At 35.7% G+C, this 27,492-nt stretch overlaps 1 protein-coding gene across 2 annotated transcripts; it reads right to left on the reverse strand.

Moving 5' to 3' along the window:
• Nucleotides 1–11,013: 11,013 nt before the first annotated feature.
• On the reverse strand, nt 11,014–15,659 carry LOC131160148 (uncharacterized). 2 transcript variants are annotated; one of them, XM_058115512.1, is made up of 9 exons: nt 15,410–15,659; nt 14,102–14,459; nt 13,512–13,545; nt 13,045–13,269; nt 12,515–12,604; nt 12,346–12,411; nt 12,163–12,254; nt 12,001–12,048; nt 11,014–11,442 (listed from the first exon to the last, which is right to left on the reverse strand). In XM_058115512.1, exons 2-9 carry the CDS (start codon nt 14,428–14,430, stop codon nt 11,325–11,327), a joined length of 1,002 nt encoding a protein of 333 aa, XP_057971495.1. In that variant the 5' UTR covers nt 14,431–14,459; nt 15,410–15,659; the 3' UTR covers nt 11,014–11,324. The 2 variants fall into 2 exon arrangements, with proteins under 2 accessions (XP_057971495.1, XP_057971503.1); XM_058115520.1 differs by lacking the exon at nt 13,512–13,545.
• Nucleotides 15,660–27,492: the final 11,833 nt, after the last annotated feature.

Raw genomic sequence — 27,492 nt, forward strand, 5'->3', positions numbered from 1 at the left:
CTTTCAATTGCTAAATTCCTAGTGGGACATTGCTTTGCAAAGTGGCCCCTTTTGTGACACTTGTAGCACACATCATTACTAGAATTTTGTTTTGATGACCCATTCATGGGTGTTTTTCCTTTGTCCAATGACTGCTAGACGGTGGGATTGCTACCTCTAGAAGTTACTTGACTCGTGTTGGTGGGTCTAGTCTTCTTATATGATATGACCTTTCTTTGGTAAGTGTCATTGGAGGTGTTTCCAAATTTCATTCCCATTTTAGTTTTACTCATTTGCTCATAGTTATGTGCCAAATTAAATGCATGCTCAAGTAAGTCAATGTGATGGGGAAACAACTCTTTCCTCAGTTCAGGTTTCAAGTCAATCCTAAAACAAGAAATTTGTTGGCTAATGCTTTTTTCTACCCCACACCTAAAGGAAAGTTCATCAAACTTGCTCATATATTTGGTCACACTCAAGCTTCCTTGCCTAAGGGTATAGATTCGGTCCATGAGTCGTTCCCTATAAGAGATTGGGACATACTTTTCTCTCAACCTTTCTTTCATCAAATCCCAATGTTCTATAGGTCTATGACCAAGGCGAGCTTCTTGTCTTTCGATATTCACCCAATGAAGCTTTGCTTGCCTAGTTAACCTCATCTTTGCAAACCTCACTCGATGTGTGTCATTCATCTTATACCAATCAAAGTATGAATCCATTTCAGCCAACTAATCTTGAAAGATTTTTGGATCCATTTGGCCTTCATCTGTAGGGGCTTCAATTTTTACTTTTTTCATCACATCCATATCTAGATCATGATTTTCCCTACGATATGGTCTCCTTGGTTGGAATTCCTCTTCATCATAATCCTCATCATTCTAGTTTGGAACACAAGGGTCATGACATTAGAACTTTCTAGGAGCATTTGGTCTTTGAGGGGGATGAACGGGAGGTTATCTAGAGGTGGTGTCCTCTCTCTTGGAGGGTTGTTTGGCTCCCTAGAATGATGGGAAACAAGCTCATTGTCAACCTCAAGGGTATGTCTTGAATTTTCTGGAGGTGGGTTAGGAACTAAACTCACTTCCAGCCTCTCAATTCTAGCAAGGGCATTGGTCAAGTCTTGGTTTAAGACATTGACTTGGTTAGGGGTGAGCAAACGGTCGGTTCGGCCATATTCGGTTAATTAACCGAAATTTTCGGTTAAAGAAAACTGTTAACCGAACCGTTTGGCTGAACCGAATCGAACCGACCGAATTTATTTTTCGGGTAATTCGGTTAACCGAATTTAACCGAGAAGTGAGGGAAGGGGGGAAGCCGGGAAGGTGTATCCGAGAAGTGAGGGCAGGGGGGAAGCTTCCCGAGAAGTGAAGGAAGGGGACTCGGGGGTGGTTCTCACTTCTCAGTGAACTGGTATGTGCACGAGAGAAGAGAAATGAGAATGAGAGGGAGCTTGTCAGCTTGTGTGCTGGTGACGATGGACGGCGACGACGATGGCGATGGCGGTGCGGAGCAGTGAGCTCGGATGAGTGGGAGAGAGGTAGTGACTCGGTGATGGCCTTCCGATTTCAGAGAGCAATGACTGTGTAGTCTGTGTTGCCGTGTTGGTGACGATGGCGGCGATGGCGAGTCGGCGACGGCGATGGACACATACGACGGCATCGCGTGAAGATGGAGTCTGGTGGAACGGTGGTGTCTGGTGTGGACTGCGAATGAGCGAGCTCAGGTGAGCGAGAGAGAGGCAGTGACTCATTGCCAGTGAGGGAGGGTCTTCTGCGTTCTGGTTGAGTGTGAGACTGAGCCTGAGAGTTTGAGAGAATACCAGAAAAATAATAACTAGATTTTAATTTACTAATTTATATTTAAATTTAATTAATTATTAATTCGGTTAATCGGTTAACCGAATTAACATTCTCCATTAACCGAACCAAAACCCGATTCACCGAAATGTTGGAAAGCATAACCGAACCGACCGAACATAATTTTTTAACCGAACCGAACCGACCAATTTCGGTCGGTTAATTCGGTTAATTCGGTTTTCCCCGAATTATGCTCACCCCTAGACTTGGTCTTGTAGGTCATCTAAAAGGATATCACAATCCATATCATTCCTACGACCATGATAACAATTCCCGGCTCCAGTTGCCATCTAGGAAAACACAATCCTCCTCTTTGGAGGTTTTCTTCCTAAACCTAACCAAACTATAGTTCCAAATATCCAAAATTCAGATATATGCGTAAGCTGTTCTGGGCAAAATCATCGACTATTTTTCTGAAACCGTCGCCGGTTTCAGTGTGAAACTAAAATCATACAAGCTGCTATGAAATGGGACTTTGAGGGTTTTAGCCTAATTCGACCTAGGCTCTAATACGAAGATGATGTAGGACAAGATTGGTCAACCTATGTCGTACGACTTAACCCTCACATAAGCACAAACACTCACAACACTTTGGAATAAGAATTTAATTAACGAAGCATAAACACCATAAATCATGATTTATTTCAGATGTTTGATTTTGAAAAGGTGTATATTGAAAGCCAAGGTGTAGTCCCAAGAGGGCAGGTGAATTGGGTTATTAAAATTTCTTTCAAATCTTTTTAATGAATTCTTAAGCTCTTGATGATTTATGAACAACACAACACAAGCTTAATTCTTTATTCAATCCACAACCACAAAAACTTAAATGAACAAGCAATCCTCAAAACCAATCAACCAAACCAATTGATTTACCAAGCACAAGTGATCAAAAACTTAAACATCCACATAACCAATCAACATCTAAGTAATCAAAAACAAAATACTCCAGTAAATATAATTTTCAATACTTTGGTAATTTCATCTTTTATTAATAGCCCTGTGTCTACAATTGTTTCAAGCCCTGTAGTGAATGTAATTTGATTAAGTGCAAACCACAACTCAAATCCCAAACAATTCAGAATTTAAATAAACTCTTAGTTAATTTGTCTTTGGGTGTTAACCAATCAACGTACTTTAAGGTTTCTGCAAAATATTGATCAACCAACATACTACCTTTCGGTTTCTGCAATCCCAAAACCAAATTAAACTTCAGTTTATTTAATTTTCAAATTATGTAGTATATATGATTAAGAAAGTAAATCATCAACGCAGTTTATATATTTGCTGGAATTTAAAGAAAGTAAGGGAAATAGAGAGACACCACGTTTATTACAAGGTTCGGCTTATCCCTAGCCTATGTCCTCGCCTATGGCCAATACCACGAAAGGATTCCACTATACCAGTTCCTTTTTGGGTAGAACAAAACCATTACACACTCCTTCATTAGGCTAGAGTAATCACCTCTTCAAGCAATACCACACGCTTGGGCACTCCTTCAATAGGCTAGAGTAATCATCTCTCCAAGCGATACCCCACGCTTGGTCAACGATCCAACAACCTGAAATCATCCAAGAACTATAAGAAATATGAAATAAATGTTGTGTACAAGAGCACTCTCAAACAGAGCAGATTAGTACAAATTCAGCATTATGTACTTCAAAATTTAATATCAAGATGAAATAGAATTGAAACTCAAGATAAGATATCCCCGGAGGTTCTTTCTTAGGATTTCAAAAACTTAATAGCAAGTTAGAATCGTGGCTTTTGATCAACAACAATTCAGTAGAATTCTCCTAGTAAGAGTGTAAACAAGAGTGAACTTTGTGAGACTTCATAAGACTTTGACATTCTAAATACTTAAGTCTTCATGCTTGCTTTGGTTCCATTTTGTCCTTAAGCTTTGATAGATCCTCTTGGAATCCATGCCTTAAGCTTCATTTGATCATCCTTCTTTGAAGTATAAGCTTTCAATGGATCCTTGTGAACACTTGACCTTACTTTCTTATAGTTGAGTCCTGAAATGTTATCACTTAATCAAATATGTTAAGTTTCTCTTATTTGTTATCATCAAAACAAGATTTTAAACCTTATAAGGCCAACAATCTCTCCCTTTTTTATGATTACAAACAAGGAGCAAAAATTTGAGTGAGCCTTAAAAAGACTCCCCCTTACAATAAGCATCATCTTAACAATATCTGTAATATCAAAGTCAATTTTCAATATTAACTTTAGTATTATGCTCATGGATCAAAATTACATCATTCAAGATCAATATCAACATTCAAATTCAAATACAATAAGCATCATCTTAATAATATTTTTAATATCAAGATCAATTTCAATATTAATTTCAGTATTATGCTCATGTATCAAAATTACATCATTCAAGATCAATATCAACATTCAAGTTCAAATACTTCTCTCTTAACTTAACAATACTAAGCTCAATTTTTCCTCAAAACTTCTCCCCCTTTTGACATCAATCAAAATGAGTAAGATATCAAAAATGATTAAGTTCAAATAAAATCACATTTTAAGCATATGAACATATGAACAAGTATATCACATGAACACACACTTCCCAATATATTGCAATGTAGTGTGCTTCAATAGTCAAATAGTCTTGCATATTTCATATTTGTCATTTATAATTCATATTTGCTTTCAACATTCTTTCCCTCTTTGACATTAATTCATGATACCAATTTGTTTATTTTATGATACCAATAGAAAATTAGGGAAAATCATAATACAAGCAATAAGTCATAACATTCCTCCTGAATTTAATACATTCAGATTTGATACCAATTATCCTTTTAAGTTTATTATCTCATACTTCAAATATTGATTTATATCATGTATGTGCTTATGGATACTAATATCAAGAGTAATACCAATATTATGTCAATATTATCAATATCATAACATGCTCATGGATATAATTATGCTGTCATGCTCAAATTTTCAATATATAGTAAGCCATAAATCATCAATATAAGTCAAATCATTTTCATGTCTTTGGCTTTATCAAGATATCAGCATGTAAGCAAGTAGCATATTAGTATAGTACATAAGTAGGGAGCATATCATTATCATTTGCATTGTACTATAATTTTGCTCAAGTGTTTCTTATTCTCAAATATTTTTTCTTAATCAAAAACTCATTCAATAAGCTTAGATTTTCTTACTTTTGACTTCATATAAATTCCTAAAATCATCTTTGAATATTTTCTAAGTTAAGCCTTGTATGATTCATTCATTGATTGAGGCCAACAATAATATTTTTATTTGTCAAAAACTCATCTTTGAGATTTTTTTTTATCTCATCTTGGTACCCATATTTTCTTGGGTTCGGACGGTTTAACAAGAGAAGTTTCTTTAGTTCTCCAAACTTGTTTAGTTTTCACATCTTTCCTTATGAATGGACATTCAAACTTTACATGTCACTTCTTTTTGCATAAGTAGCATATAATGTGAGCATAGCCATTAGAAAATGTGCTAGCATAATCTTTAGATGCTTTTGTAAAATATCCCATGTAAAGATTCTTTTTCCTTTTATTTTTAATTCTATTGAATCTTATGCCTTTTTTATTTAAAGACATTCTTTGATATCCAATCATTTTGTCAAAATTTTCTTTTCCTCTAGTAAAATTGTAGATTATTTTAACTTGATCTTCATTTTTTCTTTTAAGATTACTGATTTCTGAACTTTCTATATTTTTACCCTTTTCTTGCATCTTTTCTTGGTTTTGAGACATCTTGGTAATTTTATTCTCTAATTCATATATATATAAGTCTTTCTCAATTTCCATGGAAGTTTTGGACTTTAAATCCTCTAGTTCTTTTATTACTTTCTCATTTGTACTTTTTAGTCTATGGATTTTTAAATCTTTTTCACTTTCAGTAAGTTTTAAAGATTTCAACTCTTTCATAACTCTTTCATTCTTGTTTTTCAATACTGTGTATTATTTAGTCACATTATGCTACGAGCTGAGACAAAGGAAGGTCGGAGACACCGACCAAAGGGGAATCCAAGCAGATCGAGGGGCTCGGACAAGGTAACTCGTCACCAAGGAACTCAAACAGAAAGGGTTCCGAGCTTATCATCAGATCGAAGATGCCAAGCAGGTTGAAAGGCTTGGACGAGGCGGTTCGTTGCAGGGGAGTTAGAGCAGAGGGCTGAGGAGCTCGGACGAGGCAGTTCATTACAGGGGAGCTCGGACCGAGGGTTCTGAGCTGAGGTAGTCAAAAAAGGTCGAACCGAGTGGGGGGGGGGGTTTGGCGGGTCGGCCATTCGCAGGTCAGCTCTTCGCAGCCCGAGTCGTCATGGGCCGAGGCGTGGATCATGTGGCAGCTGGGCTGGGTGCTGGGCCGAACTCCCTTAACAACTCATTGTTTTCTTAAGTGTTAAGGGGCCAACTTTAGTAGAACGCATGGGGTATTCCAGAATAGTTAGTTAGAGTTTGTTATGTATAAAGCTAGGGGTCAGCGGGAATAGGGGGTAGAGAAAATTGGAATCAATTTGTTTTCTATTTCTGGAGAGTAGCTCTCTCAAACCAGCCAACCTGTTCTTCCTTATTTCAATTTCCTTTGTATGCATTGTAGTATTAAATTCAGTTCATCTCTGTAATTTCATTCTCTTGCAAGTAATTCATTCAATCCGACATTATCACTCTCTTGAGTTCATTACAAATTGTGTTGAGTTCATTCCATTTCAAGTGGGTTCATTATATATTAACTAACATCTTATGCACCTTGAATAAATTATTTTGAAATTCTTCATAAAACACTCATCATTGGATTCATTAGATGAATCACTACTATATTCATGATCTGATTTGGATAAAGAACTTTGTTCTTCATTATCATCATCACATGTCATATAGCAAGCATAAACAACCTCTTGGTCACTTGATTCATTTTTTGAAGTACTTAGATTATCCCATGTAGTGGCCTTCCTAGCCTTCTTCTTTTTCTTTTTAGAATCTTTCTTAAGTTTTGGACAATCCGGTTTTAGGTGTCCAACTTTCTTACAATTATAGCATGTAAGTAGTTCTTTCTTTGTTTCTTTCTTCTTAACTTCTTCCTTATCTGAACTTGAGTTTTGGATTTTTCTTTTGAATTTATTTTTCCTTCTTAGTATTCTTGCAAGTTTCTTGGATATGAATGCTAGTTTATCTTCATTCATTTCATCTTCATCTTTATCACAAGAATTTTAATTTAAAGCTCTAAAAGCAATTGATTCTTGGGCTTTAGTTTTACCACTTCTTTCATTTATAAACATTTCATATGTAAGAAGGGATCCTATAAGTTCATTTAAGGAGGTGTTTTTCAAATTTTTTCCTTCGGTTATTGCAGTGGCCTTAGGTTCCCAAATCAGTGGAAGTCCTCTAAGGATTTTTCAGATCATCTCATAGGTTGAGTATGTTTTTCCTAAAGCATTGAGGGAGTTTATAATATGTGTAAACCTTCTATACATTTTTTTTACAGTTTCATCTGGGTTCATCTTGAAAGCCTCATACTCACTTGTGAGCATGTCTATTCTACTATCTCTAACATCAATGGTTTCTTCATAGGTTACTTCTAAATTTATCTTATATTTCTTTGACTGATTTGCAAGCCATGACTCTATTAAATTCGTTGATGTTAAGAACACAATATAATGCATTCATAGCACTTGAATTTACTTGAAGCATCTTATGATCATTGTCGGTCATCTCTTTTTCTTCTTTAGGAATTTATTTTCCATCTACGATTTTAGTTGGAATTAAATCACAATGTGTGACAACCATAGTTTGAAGGTAGATTCTCATCCTTTGGGTTATTAAAATTTCTTTCAAATCTTTTAATGAATTCTTAAGCTCTTGATGATTTATGAACAACACAGCACAAGCTTAATTCTTTATTCAATCCACAACCACAAAAACTTAAATGAACAAGCAATCCTCAATACCAATCAACCAAACCAATTGATTTACTAAGCACAAGTGATCAAAAACTTAAACATCAACATAAACAATCAATATCTAAGTAATCAAAAACAAAATACTCAAGCAAATATAATTTTCAGCACTTTGGTAATTTCAACTTTTGTTAACAGTCTTGTGTGTATAATTGTTTCAAGTCTTGTAGTGAATGTAATTTGATTCAATGCAAACCACAACTCAAATCCCAAACAACTCAAAATTTAAATAAACTCTCAGTTAATTTGTCTTTGGGTGTTAACCAATCAACGCACTCCCTTTGAGGTTTCCGCAAAGTATTAATCAACCAACGTACTCCCTTTCAGTTTCCGGAATCCCAAAACCCATTAAACTTCAGTTTATTTAATTTCCAAATTACGTAGTATATATGATTAAGAAATTAAATCATCCACGCAGTTTATATGTTTGTTGGAATTTAAAGAAGGTAAGGGAAAGAGAGAGAGACACCACGTTTTTTACGAGGTTCGGCTTATCCCCAGCCTACGTCCTTGCCTTTGGCCAATACCACCAAAAAATTCCACTATACTAGTTCCTTTACGGGTGAAACAAAACCGTTACACACTCTTTCAGTAGGCTAGAGTAATCACCTCTCCAAGCGATACCCCACGCTTGGTCAATGATCCAATAACCTGGAATCATCCAAGAACTATAAGAAATATGAAATAAACGTTATGTATAAGAACACTCTTAAACAGAGCAGATTAGTACAAATTCAGTACTATGTACTTCAAAATTTAAATATCAAGATGAAATAGAATTGAAGCTCAAGAGAATATATCACTGAAGGTTCTTTCTTAGGATTTGAAAAACTTAGTAGCAAGTTAGAACCGTGACTTTTGATCAACAACAATTCAGTAGAATTCTCTCAACAAGAGTGTGAACAAGAGTGAGCTTTGTGAGAGACTGAAAGTAGAATGCTTGATTAGTGATTTTGTTTGGTTATTTGATTCATTGAGTTAAAAGAGTATTTATAGACTTTTTAGGGTGAGTTTCCTTGTTTCCTAAGTTACTTTAAGTTTCCACCAAGTTTTTATAACGTTTAGATTTGAAAAATTAATTTTTAGAATTTTCCTGTTAAAGTTCAAAATTTAAATTACCGCTGGGTCAGTCGGCTGTGTCACTCGACTGGGTCAGTATTTGTATAGGTTAGTCAGCTGAACAGGCGGTTGACACCATTCTGTTTATCTGAGAAATTTAGAAAATAATTGTCAGTCGGCTGACCAAACTCAGTTCAATATTGTCAGTCGGCTAGACAGTCCCCTTGTCAGTCGACTAACTAGATACAGATCAATTTTGTTAGTTAGCTGAACAGTTCAGTTATAGGTTTTAAAATGTCAGTCTGCTGAGGCACCATAGTACAATCTGGTCAATCAGTTGAGTAGTCCATTTTTCCAAAACTTTCATTTTTTTTATTTTTTTCAAGATTTTAAACCCTTGTTATTTGAAAAACTCAATTGTGACTTTTCAAAATCATTTTCCAGAGTTTTCAAAAATTGGTCTCTAAGTCTTAATTGCATCCTAAAGAGTTTCAAAGTATTTCATAAGATATTTAAACATAAACTACTTACATAAAGACTTCATAAGATTTTGACATTCTAAACACTTAAATCTTTATACTTGCTTTGACTTCATCTTGTCTTCAAACTTTAATAGATTCTCTTGGAATTAATGCCTTAAGCTTTATTTGATCATCCTTTTTTGAAGTATAAGCTTTCAATGGATCCTTGTAAACACTTGACCTTACTTTCTCATAATTGAATCCTAAAATGTCATCACTTAACCAAATATATGTTAAGTTACTCTTGTTTGTTATTATCAAAATAAGATTTTAAGCCTTATAAGGCCAATATATGTATTTGTATAAGTCCCAAATGATTACTGACCAAGGAGTCTAGTTTTATGCGAAACATGTTACTTTCAAAATCAAGATTACAAGTTCTAAGTTTAACAAGCTAACATTCATATAATTGATTTTAAACTAGTAATTAACAATATTGCAATCGATGGGTTCATTGGGTTATGCAAATATGGATTTGTAGGCTACTAGCAATGGTTCACAAAATAAGCAAGGATTTAAACAAATACAGAATTTACCAAGTAACTTATTGGATGACTTGACATTGTTCAACATAAGTTTTATATCACTTCAGAGGTCCTTTGAATCAAGCTTTGAGTCATCAAAACGAACGCAGCAATGGGGGTGCATGGGAGATGTTCGTGGAGGTGTAGGTTGTGGTGGCGTGTGGGTGTTAGATGGAAGGCCATGAGAGATAGAGGGGACAATGGAGTCGCTGGATGATTAGTGGTCTCTCACCACTTGATATCCGGAGAGAATGTGTAGCCTCACACTACTCAATCAGAAGATTGAACAAAACTTTTCAAGCTTTAGCAAAGGAATTTTCTTTCAATATTCAATATTCAAACTTGGCCGAATTTTCAATTCTTACAATGGAGATATATGCTAGCATGGGGGCATTTTTTTTTTTGGGGGGGGGGGGGGGGAAGAGGTTAACTTAGCTAATAATTCCCACACGAGCATGGGGGACATAGCTAATTAATGCACAGAACTTACTAAACTCACAACTTACTAAGAACAAACACATGCAAACAAAGAGATTAACTTAGCTAATAATTCCCACACAAACATGAGAGACATAGTTAATTAATGCACATAACTTACTAAACTCACAACTTATTAAGAACAAACACATGCAAACAAGCTTAATTGTCTTGTAATACTACAAATTAAATACAAAGACGTAAGTCAAAAGGAGGCCCAATCCATGTGGGGTCCATTGGAGCCATGTGGGGCCCACATGGGCCCTGGACTCGAATTTACTTTAGCATATCAATTGGGGCTTCATACACTAAAAGTCTTCACAAAATCCATCTGTACCTACAAAAGAATTAGAAGCCGAAGTGGACATTTAGAAGTTGTCCACGTGTCACCACGTCGGCAAAGGAAAGGGGCAAGGCACGTTGATCCCATCAAGAAATTCCTATCTTCTCAAATGCCGGATCTTAATGGGTGGGAGTATTTTTTAAATATGTATTTAGTAATACTTTTTATCACATTCTTAAATGCAAAAAATATTTTTTCTAGCCCATTCTTACCTTACTTCATTTTATGAAGCAACAGTGAACTAACAATTCAGTACAATCATTGATCTAATGGGACCAAAAGAAAATACAAAAAAACTCTAGTTCTTGTATTGCTCTACAATGGATTATAGACATGTTCAAAATGATCAAGGAACGTAAACAGCTGCCCCCATCGAGGACCACGTGATCCACATCCAGCAACCAAAAGCACACTAACCGCTACCACTTAGCAACTAACCTAAAATAAAGAGAGGCATTTTTTAACCTCCGAATAAAAAAATAGAATAGAATACAATGAGAGGCCTCATCCAATGGTTGTGCTGGTGTAATATTCAGCGAAAGCTGTGTTCCCTTCGATCGGTGAAATGGTGATGTTTGGCTGTGTAAACCCGTTGGAATTAAGTCACCTCATACCTTGGTAAGACTCTGGGAGTAATCTTGACAAACAAAAGTGCTTGATCCATATTATGACAGCAAAGATGCCATAGCATGGGACATGGATCAAAGCCAGAAATACATACCTGTAAAGTCCATCACAGCAATAGAAATGGTTAGCCCGTAAGCCGTATTGAACATAATTTGTCATCATAATTAAATTACTAGAGTTGCTCCTCGCCCTTTTCTGGTGCTTAGTAAATGAAAAATGCCCTGTTGTGAAAACTGAACCGGTTGACAACTTACATGCCAGCAACTGTATTTTATGGATGGGTTGCATCACATTGTTTGTCTGTTTTTGAACCATATTACACCTCTGCTGGACCCAATTCAAACTTCCAACTCGGGGTCAATTAAATGTGCCTAAATACCAACTGAACTACAAATTGTTTGGTCTATTTATCATCTTTGGAATTGGATGGTGTTTGTCAAAGCCATGAAGATTTGTTGGTTGGATGGCATTTGTTACAGCTATTTTCTTGAAGTCCAGATGCCCAAATATGGACCACTATATGTTTAAAATTGTATACTTTACAAGTGAAGTTGGATCTATGTTCCGAGCTGTAAGTCACAATTGATGAGGTGAACATTAGAAAACCAATTTTTGCACAATGGCATAATAACAACAGGGATAAATTGCTTACCATAGAGGAGTAGTTGGGGATGACAAATCAATAAAGTGATAGGGTGACCTATAAGAAAAAAATTATAATCATCACATGAACGAAACAGCAGGACCTTTTCTTTGGGGGGGGCCCGGGGGGGGGGGGGGGGGGGTGGTGTGGCCTGTAGTGATTCAACCATACCTAATTTTAAAAAGTCCCTCAATGATCCATTGGAAAGAGATGTATGTCACTGTGAACAGAAAGAAATATGCAATTCGGAAAAAAGGGAACCGCTGGAAGGAGAAATAATTCCATCAGGACAATTACTCATAATAGGAATTAGGAATATGAACAGGCATGAAACAATAAAAGATTTTCTCTTACCATCCTGTTCAAAATTGAGTCACCAATGAGGAGAAATGCATTGACTGAATGCATGCTAACAGGCAGCTGCAATTAAAATCAAGAACAAATTTTTCAAATGAATATAACTAAATATTGAACAATTGAAGGATTAAACAAAAAACACAATATAATGGAGCCAAATACTTACAAAACCTGAATGAAAATAGTCAGCAGGAAACAGTGGAACAATTATGAGCCAATAGACACTATCAGTGAGCACCACAGCACCCGCACACGCCTATTCATGGAATTAAAGAATGAAATGTGAACAACCTTAAAATAGTTTTCTTTAAAACTACTGGGAAACAAAAAAACAAAAACAAACACATATGCTATAGATTTTCTGCATCCAAGGATCCAGTTTAATTCTCTATTTAACATCAAAAGTAATGATGAAATTTCATGGTGAGCAAACAAAAAGAAAAAGAATAAATAGATAAGAAAAACTTCAAGATCTGCAAGAACGTTAATCTGTTAGGTGCACGGAAAAATGGACAAATTATAAGGTTAAATAAAACATCTGAATTCATTTAATCATTACTTTCATTTTGTATTGTCTTCCAAATGAGGTTTTTAGCAAGATGATGCAAAAGGGAAACAATAAACACAAAAAGGGGCTCTAATATATATCATCTTATTTCCCCATAAACTACAGAAACTGTAGTGTGAAAAATTTACCTGGTAACAAATTTGAAAGATAAAACCCCATGTGCCTGCAACTTGGCGAGCATGAGATTCCTCATGGTCATCTAAACTTCTGGATATTCCACATGTATCTTTTCTGCCCTCAAACCTATTGCAAGCCCCCTGGGCAATGCCTTGCTCTGCATCTAAAACCTCCTGATCACCATCAACTCTATTTTTACATCGGTAATATCCACAAATGGAGAAAGAAGACCCAAACTGCAAATTGAAGTCAAGTTTGTAAGAGCTATTCCTGAAATCTATTAAGAACTTTTATAAAAAATGGCATAAAGTTGGGACTCATTCTATCAAAAAATAAAAATATTCTCATTTAATAACCATTGAGGAAGATTTAAAAATAATTAATGGAAACAACCTTTTTACTAGTCCAAAGGATTAAAAAGAAAAAATTATTTCATTAAACATCTTTGCAGAAGGGCCTTAAAAGTTAGGCAAGTTACCCCAAAATAGATGGTGACCAACACAGAAGTCCACCTGAAGAGCACCGGGAAACCCCATAAAAAAAATAATAAAAAAAAATCAGCAAAGATAACCAAGTTTGATTTGTATAGCTAATAGAGAAGCAAATTTCTATAACATAACTTTAAAATATCTATAATTAAATCAGCAAAAAGAAGTTCTTTAAAAACATTTTATGCTTGATGGAATTCTTCAAACCATCCGCAGTTTCCCTATCCCACATGCTCCCTCTCCATGTCTTGAATTAATTAAATAAATAAATAATTTATTGCTCCTGTTCCTAATCAATAACAAAAGCCATATCTAGGTCCAGTCGTTAAGCATTACGACAGAGAACAGATCTGAAACTGTTAAACCTATATTATTTAATTTTTTTTTTTTATTTCTTTGGTTAATTTGAGCAAACTATAATCAGGAGCAGCTATGAAAAGAGTGGGTCCAGAAGTCATATATTTGAGACACAAGAAATTTCAACTTTATATGAGCACCTAAATTTCAAACCTTGGCTCCATCATATTTTGAACTATTTTACAACTAATCATATTGAAGTTAATAAAGATAGATGGCTTACTGAACATAAGCAGTTAAGGAGCTGAACCCATAAATGACTATACTTGATATAAGAATTGTCAGAAGTGCAATGAAGGCAGTCATTCTGTAAGCAAGCACAAAAGTGGGATTGATTCCTTTGAGACATGGCTTCCAAGCTTCATCACTGTACAGACACTCCATTTCTGTTTTTATTTGACAATCTTCTTTTCTGTTGTGATTTGAATTGCAAAGATATTCGAATCTCCGTAATATAATTAGTGATAGAGCCATGAATGCTAACACAGTAACTGAGCAAAGGAAGCTCCTCCAGTACAACCAATAATTTATTGTGGTCGTGTCATCCGTCATGACTGGCGCCAAAGAATGTTTTGAACGCCCTGTTAAGAAATTCATGAAACATTCAAATTTACAGTTCTGTATAATAGCTGTGATGCAGCTTTCAAAACCTCTAGTTGCAAAGATCAACATCATACACTTAGTTTGAAATGTGCATGTGTGTGCGCATGCCTCTTGTCTACTAATTGTACCACACAGAAACTGAACACCAGAAACAAATTCCAAAGAATGAAAGGCTCATAGTTAATGCTGTGAAGCCAAATGTCCAGTGTGGCTCAAAAAACCGAACTGAAAGTATATGATTCTCATTATGTCAAATAATAAGTAAGAAAATTGTGCCTAAACACTATTATCAAAATCAAAGAGTTTCAATCATTTTAGTGGGACAGAAGCAGAAAGTCAGAACAAAGAATGTTAAGTGAAAAAGAAAGAGAAAAGAAAAAGAATCATTTAGAAACTCAAGTAAAATCTTATACGTCCAAAAACTACTCATAGAAGGCAGAACCTCAAAGAAGCAACTACAAAATGAAGATTTTCGAAGCATCTTTTATTTATTTCTTTTTCCTTTTGGCAACCAAGGACCCAAATTTTCAATCGAAAGCAAAAACCCAAGTCTCTAGCGAACCACAATCACCAAAACGTTTTTTTTTTTTTTTGAGATAAAGCGCTTTATTAACAAACAAAACAGAGACGGAAGTATAACCCAGACCAGAAAAGAGTCCAGCCAAACCATCTCAACACCTACACAATCTTCGCAAATGCAGAACATTTTATTGTAAATCAATTCACCTCACACTATCATTTTATAATATCAGCCCCCACCTATACATCAAAACATTTTTTTTCCAACTTTAATTTGTGCAGCATAGATAAATTTCGAGGATAACGCCTTATTATGGAACAAGGAATTTAAAAAAAGACCCAATAAATCAGATTTAAGAAAGATGAAACTTCGAGCAAAATTGCGAAGGAATCGAGGAGATATGCTTACGATTAAGGATGCGTGAATTCTCAAAAGAGAATTTCTAATCGAGATCAATGTTTTAGCGAGTTTTCGTTCGAATATGCACCAGTGTCGGACAGAGTATGCGCAGAAGGATGAAGAGAGAGACGCCATTTCAATTCCGAGGGCTGTGCTTATGTATGTTGACATTGTTACGCGTGGGAGTTTCTCTTACAGAGAAGCAGGGGCGAGGGAGAGGCACGAACAGAAAGAGGTTTCGAGAGGAAAAACTAAAAAGCTTCCCCAAATGAACGTTTTTCTAGTTCACCAGTTTTAGCTTTAGACGGCCAACAGAAAAACCAAATTCCAAATTTATTTTCCATTTTAAGCTTTCCTCCTTGGAGTAGCAAAATGGTGGAACCACGCCGCGATCCATATCTTTAAATCGGGTGCTGGTTTAATAAAAAATTACTTATTTATAAATAGATGAACTCAAACTCGATTCATTTAGTAAATAGGTTTAGCAAGTTTGGATTAATTACCAGTGGAATGATTCGTTTAATTTGATATATATATATATATATATATTACATAAAAATGTTTTAAAAAATTAAAAATAAATAAATTAAAATTTTAAATGGATTCTTAACAAGTACAGTATTATAACTCATTTATTTAACTGGCAGATTTGAGCTTATATGTTAGTTACCCGTTAGAAAACGGGTCGATTCAAACTCAAACCCGTTTAACCCCTACCCGCTTACGATCCATTCAAATCCGGTCTGCTAATTCATTTTGCCACTCTTATTCCCTTCCCTTTAGCACCTACCCTTTCAACCAGGGTCTAGGGTAGAGATGAATAGAAATATACCATTCAATTACTTTGAGTGATATTTGTATACCTAAGCCGATTTTTTTTTTCAGACACGAAGAAGCTAAATTAAATTAAGACTAATTATGAAATCGAATCTAATGGAATTAAGCCAACTTAACTATTCTTAGTGAAGTTTGGTTCCATTTTATTGAATTGGCTAATTTGAGCCTAAAAATAATTTACAATTAAATGTTTAACATATTTAAAATAGATTAGAAATTTCAAATTGCATAATCGAAAATCATTATATATATATATATAACATAGAAATAAACAACTAAAATAAGGTTCATGGGTAGGGTTGAGTTGGGTTAAGAACTCAAATTTTCAACCAAATTAACTAGAAAAACTTCAAACAAAGTGGTCGTATTAAATGTGGTTTGGATCGATTTGATAGATAGGTGAATGTATCAAGTTCCAAGTTGTTTTTTTTCTTTTAATTAAGCAATAAGGTTGAAATATATTAGTAAAAACTGAAATTTTATAAAACATGTACAAGTGACTTAAGTTACCAAAAAAGAGTTTCTATAAAGAACCTTTATTCCAAGCAACACCCATAATATGCAAAGTTTGACTTTCTTTCCCTTTATTTTATTGTTTAATTTTATTTTATTTTTTATCATTATATTGAGATCAAGTTGATCATGTGTTTGTATTCTCAACTCAACCATTCGACCCACATATTCAATTTGTATGGAATTACAATACACAACTCAACATAAACAATTCCAAAACTATTCTTTATACTCAATTTGGATAAGGTCCAATTGGATTGGATGGTTTTATGAACATTCCCATAGAAATTAAAAAAAAAAACACTGCTTATTTCATGACATGTATGAAACTAAACTCCCGTTTAGCAGCACTTAAAAAAAGTGTTTATCGCACTTATCACTTACAATAAACACTTTACAAGAAAAGTGACGTTTGTGACTTGTATTATAACAAATACTTATTGCAAAAAATATTTTTCAAGAATCACTTTTTTGAACTATTCAATATTGACTTTATGAATCTGATCCCATTTTGATTATGACAAACCACTCATATCTCATGTGTGCATTTAGTGTTTGAATAGGTTTATAATTCAGCACACACATGAGGTAAAAGTGAAATGGAAGCCCGAAGGAATTAAAGAACATATTATTTGGCTTGTAATTGCATTTAGTTTATATTTTTGGTCTGTAATAATATATGCTCTGCATGATATGATGCTAAACTCAGAATGACCGTTGATTGACGGTTTCAAAATTTTCATAGAAAACCCTTTACTTAAAATGCCACACTTATACCAATAGGATTGGAAAATTTCAAGGTCAAAACAGGGCTAATACTTAGATTTTAAGTGAGCTCGGTCGACCGAACCCTCCAAGCTCAAACTAGCTCAGTCAACCGACCATGCCTTAGGCAAGAAATCAATTTTTTACAAAGTTCGGTTGACTGACAACTTTTTCACTTCACTTTCCTCAGTCGATCGACATTTGCAAAAATTTGAAAAGTGCTTTAAGGCCAGTTGATCGGTACATTCACTAGTCAACCGAACCTCGTTATCTGGCCATATTCAAAGCTCATCAATCGTCCAAAGAAGCACAAAAAGTGCTCAGTTGACTGACTTTTGATGCTTAGCCGATTGAAGCATAGCGACAACCGACCGAGTATTGAACACTTTGAAAATCGCCTAAATTCAGTCGACCGACGCATGCCTCAGCCGACCAACCCTCTTGGGTTGCTCAAGATTTCCTACGCTAAATGTCATTCATTTCTAATGAAATAATTTCAAAATGACGAGTGTGTCCCCAAACGGTCATATTTTTTAGAAGTCTATAAATAGCCCTTCCATAAGCTTAATTAGTAGCTTTTGATTAATCCAAAATTCTCTCAAATTTTTTTGAGCATTTTAAATCAAAAATCAAAAGCTCCACTCCATCCTTTCATTGCAAATTTTTTTTTTGGAGTGCATTTAATCTAGCTTTTTTCCTACACTTTGTTTTGAAAATTTTCTTTGGAGAAAACCACTTCTTTTGAGCTTAGATTCTTATAGGAGCTTTTTATTGCATATATTTTATTTTACTTATCCTTTAAAAAACAAGAGCATTTTGTATACTCTTCTATTCATTATCTTTTGTTTTACAAAATCATCTTGGGCTTGATTTTAAAAGGCTTAAGCACATATTTACACTCATATATATGGTGCTAGAAAAGCCTTATTGCATTTCAGATTTCATATATATAAATCTTTTGTTTACAAAAATCATATGAAAGCAAAAACCCTAAGCTCTCCTTCACTTTTACTGAAAAATATTTTTGGAAAAATTTTCATTAGGGTTTTAATCTTTGAAGCTTTTATCATATATATCTCATTTAAAGATTACAAAAATTATTTTGAGAAAATAGCCCCTTACTCTCCAAGCTTGTTTCATATCATTAGAGAGTGCATATTTGAGCTTCAAAGTGTACATCATTGCTTATTGTAGAATCACTTTATGTAACACCCCAAACCCGAAACTAGGGTCCGAAGTGTTATTTAAAATAAATCTCTTATACCACCTTGTGACACCCCAAACCCGCCCAAAGGGCCCGGGTGCCACGTGTTTCCATTTACCTGTATCTGATATTATAACATCAATTACGTAGTGGAAAAATAAACTAACATCCTTTATACTTACCAGAGTTCTATATACATAACCCAGAAAGTATTCTCTAACATCCAATATTCACAAATATATACATCTCAAAAAACTTAAACGAACCCAAAATATACATCAAATGTCTATACCCTCTCTCTCACACAAAAATGCCACACCAAACCCCGAGCTCACTAAGCTCGATCATACGAAGGTCCTGAAAAAGATAAAATTTCATATTGAGTGAGACACATCTCTATAAGAAAAAATAGATTAACACCAGTGTCTTGCTACCATGAGGTTTGTGTACAAAATATATAATCATCATTTACAAATTAATCAATAATTATAAAATCATTCTCTATCCCTACTCACACACATGCAGTATATTTTACTTACAAAATTTCCCAAAGATTAGGGTGATTACCCGCTCATACAAGTAGCACTCCTCTACTTTGATACCTTATGCAACTTATAGCAACAACTGAAGCATATCTGGGCACTCATCTTACTCGGTAAGCCCTCAGGTGGATAGTTTAATTCGTATTCACACACATTCACACAAATGTTTACCAACGAAGGTTCCCGAGAATAGGGAAGATTACCCGCTCATACAAGCATTTTCCTTCTACCCTAATACGTTATGCAACTCGATATGGCTACATCTAATACCTATCAGAGCACTCGCCTTTCTCAGCAAGCCCTCAGGCAGAGAGTTTACCTCGCCCTAAATAAATATAATACTACAATATATAATACATTTAATACTACAATTCACATTCGCTAAGATTGAGGCATTAGGTATCGTCTTCTCTTAATCCAGCCATACATAATCATCATTATCGGGGCGTTACGTATCGCCGTCCCCTGAGACCTATCACAATAATCATCACCGAGGCGTTACGTATCGTCGTCCCTTAAAACCTTTCTCAGCATTACACATCACATAAATTTGTTTCCCATTCTCTATTATCATATTATATATTTGGTTAAATTAAACAATTATGCAGTTAGAACTCACTGCCAAATGGATAATCATTGTCATGCTTCCCCTCATGACGGGTTGTGTTGCTCGAAGGCTGGACTTAATCCTAGTCGGCCAACTAGAGTTAAATTAGTAACAACATCTTCAGTCTATAAGTCAGATTGGTTGTTCCCATACTGGTCTAGACTCCAGGAGGGACTCAACCCTTCTCATCCCAATCGACCATCCTGTCTCCACACACTTTCTAAGACGTGTGGGTGCACTAGGTTTTGCAAAAATCACGCGCAACAGTATTGTGCATCACTATGGTCCACCAGAGTTCTCAAATCATACATTGCAATTTAACATTCACGTCCTGCTCTGCTTAGAAAATTCACATGCAGTATATATTTTCATCACATTTTAGTATTTCTAACATCTCATAAATATATCATACTTCAACACAGTAATTTCATTTTACTCATGCCACACAATTTAAATAATACTCATAATTATATCATCAGAAATAACAAAAACCAACCCATGTTCATCATCAGTTTTACTAGAAAATACACATCAAATTATCTCCACAATTTCAGAAAACCCATTACTTTAATCATTCCATTTTTACAAATAATAACTATAGCCCTAGGCTCAAAAATATCAATTTAAACGGTTGGCTTCCAATACTCGTAGGATAATCATATAAATGCGCAAATAATTTCCATTTTAACTAGTGAAATTTCAAATCAACTTGTCGACTTTTTGAATCCTATCTCGTTTTTTATAATGACAAATACAAGGTATTTAATGTTTGTCGAGTTTGTGTGCAGGATCAAGTTGGCAAAATCATATGGCGGCACATAGTGGCTTGACGTAAAAGAAGACTCAGAATGTTTATTTTTATTGTAATTTATATTTCATTCTTTCGGGTTTGTAATTATAATTTCAAAGGTCTGTAATAATTTGCATATCATGTATATAAGACTATAAGCTCAGGACCTTAGAAAGACATTAGGGATCACCCTTTGGTCACCCTTCGGTTGATTGAACTTCTACACGTAGAACCCTTTGGTCGACCGAACCTCCACCGGGTCAACAGTTTGACCCTTCGGTCGACCGACCTTAAAATGAGCTGCAACGCTCTAGTCGACCGAACTAACACATAGGGAGATTCCAACGCCCTAATCGACCGAACCTTCAGTTCAAAAATTGTATGGTCGACCGAACACCAAAGTTCGGTCAATCGAACCCAAAACAGTCAACCAAACCTTAGAGATTCGGAAATCGCCCTATGAACGGTCGACCTAACTCGTAGTTCAAATTCTTCCTGATCGACCGAACTGAGCACCTTGGTCAACCGAACCATGAAAATGGTTGACCGACCCTCTTGGGTTGCTTGGATTTTACTGAAGTTAAAACGCTGTTATTTTTTATTAACCTCATTTAAACTTTTTCAAAAATGACAAATAGGTCCCTAATGGTTATATTTTTGAGTAAGTCTATATATATGTGATCATTTGCAAAAATTAGGAGAGGATTAGGGATTTTGATTAGGGAAATTCCCCCTCAAATTTTAACAGCTCTATCTTCCCATACTAAGCCAAATACTCATCCTTTGCTCATTCATTTGAAAAATCTTATTGTGTGAGAGTATTCTTGAGTGATTCTACAATATTCCTACTTACTAAAAACTCTCTTTGATTTATTGCGTGATTGATTTTTATTGAGAGTTTTAGCTTATAGTTTCCCCCCTAGTTTATTTAATAACTTCATTATGTGGGGAAAACTTTGAAGCTTGTGAGTCTTGGCATTTGCATTGCAAGACTCCAAGGCTTGTATTTTGATTGTGATAAAATTATTTTTGACAAGCTTATATTTCAGATATCTCTTTGCGCTAGAATTTTGAGAAAATATTTTTAGAGATAGTTTGAACACTATTGTTGCAAATCTTTGAAACTTTTGCTATGATTGATCAATATTGATACTTGGTTTTAAAGATAGATTAATTGTACACTTTTTGTGGTTATTGCATATTGACGATTGTAAGAGTGTAGTTGGACACTTATTGCATAGAGCTTATAGTTCCTATCTGTTTGAGGTGCATTAATTATACTATGTTATATTGTAGTACATATCTGTTTGTGTAAGAAGCATTTGTTTTGTATGCAAATTATATTGTGAATCTGTTGTATTCCAGGCGTGGGCTTGAAGAGGGAGACTAGTCCTATTGAATAGTATCGGATTGGCTTAGACCCGATTAGGAAAGTTAGGTGCACCATCTTAGTAAGGTGCGGTTAAAGATTGAGGTCAGTCCCGTTAATTAACTTGGTTGTAAACGGTGTCACTCCACCCATTAAGTGAGCATTAGTGGAATCCTTGGGCTTGCGAGCTAGAGGCAGGGACGTAGGCACAGTTGGTCGAACCCCGATAACATATCATGTGTGCACTTTACATTTTCGTAATTTATCACATGTATGTTATATTGTGAATGTTGTGCATGATTTAATTTCCACATCTTACATTAATCTACGCATTTGGCTTTATGTGTATATAGACAAACCCTAAGTTGAGTATTACTGTTGTTAGATTAGTTGAACCTAGGAAGAATTTTTAAATATCCAATTCACCCCCCTCTTGGGAATACACCAAAGCTAACACAAATGGCTTAATATATTCTCCTTACCTGGTTTCCTGAATTACGCCATTAGAAACCCTAAAATGATGCTTGTGGCGCTAACCCGAACCCTGATTCAAAAACTCATGTTTATCAACTCAAATCCAAGATCAGCAACTATTAAATATTCCCAAGCCCATATACCTCATTTAAATAATCAAATACTAGCCAAACAGTTCATTTCTACCCTTACCTCAACTTTGGGGTAATTCCTGGAAAGACCTTGTTCGAGAATCCACTCTGTTAGACTTGTAAAGAATTTCTTCTAGATCCTCATAGCAGCTTCTGATCATCGAATCAGACGACGAACGGAGAGAAAATCGGAGAGAGAGAGAGAGAGAGAGAGAGAGAGAGAGAGAGAGAGAGAGAGAGAGAGAGAAATAGAGGAAAATAAGATTTCTTAATGAGTAAGAATTAAAATTTTCCTTTTATAAGCTATTGACTCGGCCAACCTCATCGACGAGATGACGTCTTTGTCAATGAGTTATGAAGGACATTCTTCGATGAAAGAAAGATTTCATCGACGAACCTAAAGTCTGAAATTTCTGTCATTCAGGATCTCTTCGTCGATGACGCCTAAACTTCGTCAACGACCCACTGAAGGACCTTCGTCGACAAAAACAGGGCAATTCATCGATGAAGCCTACTATTTCCTTTTTTTAAAATTTTCCCTTTCTTCATTCCTTTATTATTTTCCATAAATGAAATTTTCGGGTCTCTACACTTTATATGTATACAAAATTTTATTTTCCTTGTATTCCAGGCATGGTCTGAAGAGGGAGACTCGCCCTGCGAAGAGTCCCAGCTTGGCTCGAACCTGGTTAGGTGAGTTAGGATTTGCACCATCCTATAAAGTGTGCAAGACCCGCCTTGATGTCAGCTTCAATTCTCCCTCCTGCAGCCATAATATCCATGAAATCATGGGGAGTTGCTCCCCAAAGGTGCATGCGGTAGGGGTCTTTTAGTGTGCTCACGAATAAAGAAATGGCTTCTTGGTCGCTTACTGGGGGATCGACCTGGATCGCCAAATCCCTCCATTTGTAAGCATACTCCCTGAACGTTTCAATAGGTTTCTTTTTCATTTCTTGCAGAGTCATTCGATCAGGTGCCATCTCCATCATGTGGCAGTAATGAGTGAAGGCGTGGGCTAAGTCCTTCCAAGTACGGACCCAAGCCTTATCTTGCTGAATGTACCAACGAATAGCAGACCCAGTCAAACTATTTTGAAAGCACTACTTCATTAGCTTCTCATCATCTGAGTACACCGCCATTGCTTGACAGTACATTAGTAAGTGGGCTCGAGGATACCGGGTTCTGTCATACTTTTCAAAGTCGACATCTTGAATTTCGGCAGCAGGGTAATCTTCGGCACCAAACAAAAGTTTGTCGAATCAACGTGACCGAATAATTTGGACCCTTCGATGGCCCTTAACCGCTCTTCAAGCACGTCACAGCGACGCTCAGTTGAGATTCTATTTGCCCCCACATCTGTCATCATTATCGGGGGTATTCCGACTACTGGGACTCCTAGTGTTGGTGTGGTAGGAATGAATGAAGCACTTTTTGGTGGGGGATTTTCTGCGACAACCGGAGGTTGTGTCGAGGTCTACTGTGTAACGGGGTGAATCCCGAAGGATAGGCAGGGTCTGACTGCTCCTTAACATTTTGTGGTTGCATAGTCTTACCCTTGTTCATCATTAGGTCCAAAAGCTTATTCATCTTGTTATTCAGCTCTTCTTGCCACTGTTCTATTCCTAGGATTCTGCCTTCCAACTGTTCTGTCATGATCTTTACTTTACTTCTAGTGTTGTAGGGGTGAGTAGAAGTGGGCTTAATGTTGGAATTCTGAATTTAATTTGGCTTGACAAGAAGTCAGAAAGTGATTACCGGCCCATTGGAGAAGAACATGCATGCATGTATGCATGTAATGCAACCTAAGCAATCATTTGTCCAGAGTTCCGAGAAAAACCTCAATGATCCCCTGAATGATCCATTTTCCCCCTGGTAGGGTTTTTTAAAAGATAAAATTTGAATTTTAAGTGAATTAGGCTTTTCTCGAAACATTGGCCAAGTGATATGGATGCCTGACATGGATGCACGATGTACAAAGCTTATATACAACAGTCATGGGTTAGAACATGTGGAGAAGGATGTGGCTTTTGTCCCAACCCCGGGGAAGGTATGTACATGGGGTTCTTTGAGGCTCTACCCTAGGCAAGGGATTATGGACAATCATGTGTGGTTAGGCTCTATTCCCTATTAACGACAGGTTCCCAGATTGAAACTTTATCCTCCCTCATAGAGGTCTAGACAAAGCTCGCACTGAGCGGAGTGGTTCGCGGGTCTCCATAGGCCATGTCACACGGGAATTGACACTATTACACTCATTTCTAATCCTACCACAGAAAAGCTCGGGTATAAAGCTGTGAGAATGTGTGAAATCATATTTTCTGCCTAAACCTTTTGCCCCACATTCATCCATGCGCTTATTTGAACACAATATTCACATTTAAACACATGCTTATCTAAAACAAACAGAACTAAGCACATGTTTATCCAAGTACCAAAGCAAGCAACGCATTTACAATTCATATATATGCAATCAAGTTATCAATTTGTACAAAAATGAAAGGGAGTAATTTAGATTTGAGATCAGGATAATTCTTAATTAATTACTGGCTCAACTCTTAAGCATCCCCAAAGGAGTCGCCAAGTTGTCACAACATCTCGGACTCGGCTAGAGAAACCACTCTTGGAAAAAATGGGTGTAGTTGCAAACTGGAAAAAATGGATGTGTGATTTTGAAAAAGATTTTAATGGAAAAAATATGTGTAATGGAGTCACCACTAACCTTTTGAAGTGCGGTTAGAACACTTGATTGCTACCCCGTTAGAGGTAGAATCGGTCTGCGTCACTAGAGTCGGGCTCGGGAGTACGGTTACTCGAGGGGAAGGTATTAGCACCCCTTACACGCTAGTTTTTACGAACGGTACTAGATTAATAAAAATTATCCCAAAATAAATCTAATAAGCCTTTGAAAATTACTCCCTTTCAAAAAGTGTGAAGAAATGTACAAAATAAAATACTATTAAGTATTTCCTCAAGATCGGGGCAATCCAATACTCCGAAGAGTCCATGCCCTTTGTTGCAATTATCGGGATGGAAAATCAATAAAATAGGATATAAAAATACACTTCCGGAGTTTTGAAACCTGTAGGATTTTTCTAGGTATAAAAATAATATTCCAAGAGGTTGTCGGACTCCTTCGGGACGACCTGGACCTCAAAAATATTTTTTGTAGTTTTTCTAAGACTTTTCTGGATTTTTGTGATTTTTCAAGTGCAAAGATGTTCTAGGAAATTTTTGATTTTTGTGACTTTTCAATATTTCTCCCGAAGTAATTAAATAACAAAAAAAAAAAAAGGAATTAAGGCAAAATCTGCAAAAATTGAAAAGAAGATGAGAAATAAAATGGAAAACTAAACCGGTTTCATAGTAGTTCAGAAGACCCAACCGGTTCGGGAAAGAACCAATCCAAGGAGGGTCGACCCGTTTTAGGGCTTGTCAAGGCCATCAAGCCAACATGCGGTGATTTTTGTGAGAATGTGTAAGAGTGAGTGTATCGAGATGACAAGGTACTGGGGATGGTCTTCATGTTCCAAAATGTTTTTTTTTTTCTTTTTTTAATTTTTTTTTCTATTTTTTTTTTTGGTGTAATTTTCCATATCTCTCTAATCTCAAATATCGAAAAGATAATTAAAAATAACGACACTCAAATCTAAAAGGCCAATAATATGATATAACCATAATGTGGAAACCTACGACTATAATATAAATCACCAAACATATCTACACTAACCATGACAAGATTTAACTCATATGTTAACAAATTCCAACCAATAAACATAATAACAATATTAAATCGCTAACCGGTGTCACAACAAGAAAAACCCACAAATACTGCAAAATAAAAATAACAAATTAGCATCAATAATATACAATAATGACAACAAAAGGAAGGCAAAATAAAAACATAGATATTATTATTCTAAACAAATACTAAAATAATAGAATAAAATGAGTGCATGTGCTTGTGTGTGTAGGTGGCATGCATGCATGCGTGAGTGGGTGTGTGTGTGAGTGTGTGAGAGAGAGTTAGTGGAGGGATATTATATATGCATGAAAATGTGAGTGGAGGAATATTATACATACATACATGGGAGTGTGGGTTCTCTGCTACATTTGATGCAGGGTCCAAGGCAATTTCAAATGGATGTGCACAAGCAAACAGGCACGTGCTCTGCCTTTTGACATGACCCAGGTCATCTGTGAACAATCAAACCAAATTCCCTTTTCTCCTTTTCGATTAGACTCAACAAAATCACGATCACCTCATTTTGAATTCAAATGTAAGATAAAGAAAACCCCAAAAAATCCAAATCATATTCCTGATAGAATATTTGCACTTGCAAAGGGGGTTGGTATTGTTGAATTATGGCTCATTCTAGAAGCCTACCATTGCCATTGAAGTCTTCAATGGTGGGCTTGTTTTTCAATGGTAGGTGATGGGTTGTTGTAATAGTGTTTTTTCTAAACCTATATAAACCCATCACCTCCATTTGTAATCTCATCCCCAAATTTGCCTACTTATCTCTTAGGCACATTCTCTCTTCTCTCTCTCATTTTGTAATATTTCTATAATAGAAAAATATTGATTGATAGTGTTCGAGGACGTAGACACAATTAGCCGAAACTCGTTAAATTCTGGTGTTCTCCATTTCATCTATTCAGTAGTTAGCTTTTGTCGGGTATAGTTGTAGTAAGATATTGTGTTAATTACATGTTTAAGGAAAATTCTGTCTAGGAAAGAGGGATTTAAGCGGTCCGTTGTGACCCCTCACTTCCCTGGGAATTTACCTGGTGTAATTTTGCACAATTATTCACTCTCTATTTACTTGTACAATAGTAAACTGTGGTAAAGTTAGGTGGAAC

Source organism: Malania oleifera, chromosome 1 (assembly GCF_029873635.1).
Source record: "Malania oleifera isolate guangnan ecotype guangnan chromosome 1, ASM2987363v1, whole genome shotgun sequence".
Taxonomy (NCBI): domain Eukaryota; kingdom Viridiplantae; phylum Streptophyta; class Magnoliopsida; order Santalales; family Ximeniaceae; genus Malania; species Malania oleifera.

What these genes read in the sequence shown, in the direction of transcription:
- LOC131160148 (XM_058115512.1), bottom strand. Translation starts at nt 14,430, where the DNA reads ATGACGGATGACACGACCACAATAAATTATTGGTTGTACTGGAGGAGC. An exon ending in TCCTTAACTGCTTATGTTCA is followed by an intron (nt 13,546 to 14,101) that starts GTAAGCCATCTA and finishes GGTGCTCTTCAG; the next exon opens with GTGGACTTCTGTGTTGGTCA. An exon ending in ACTATTTTCATTCAGGTTTT is followed by an intron (nt 12,412 to 12,514) that starts GTAAGTATTTGG and finishes TTTTAATTGCAG; the next exon opens with CTGCCTGTTAGCATGCATTC.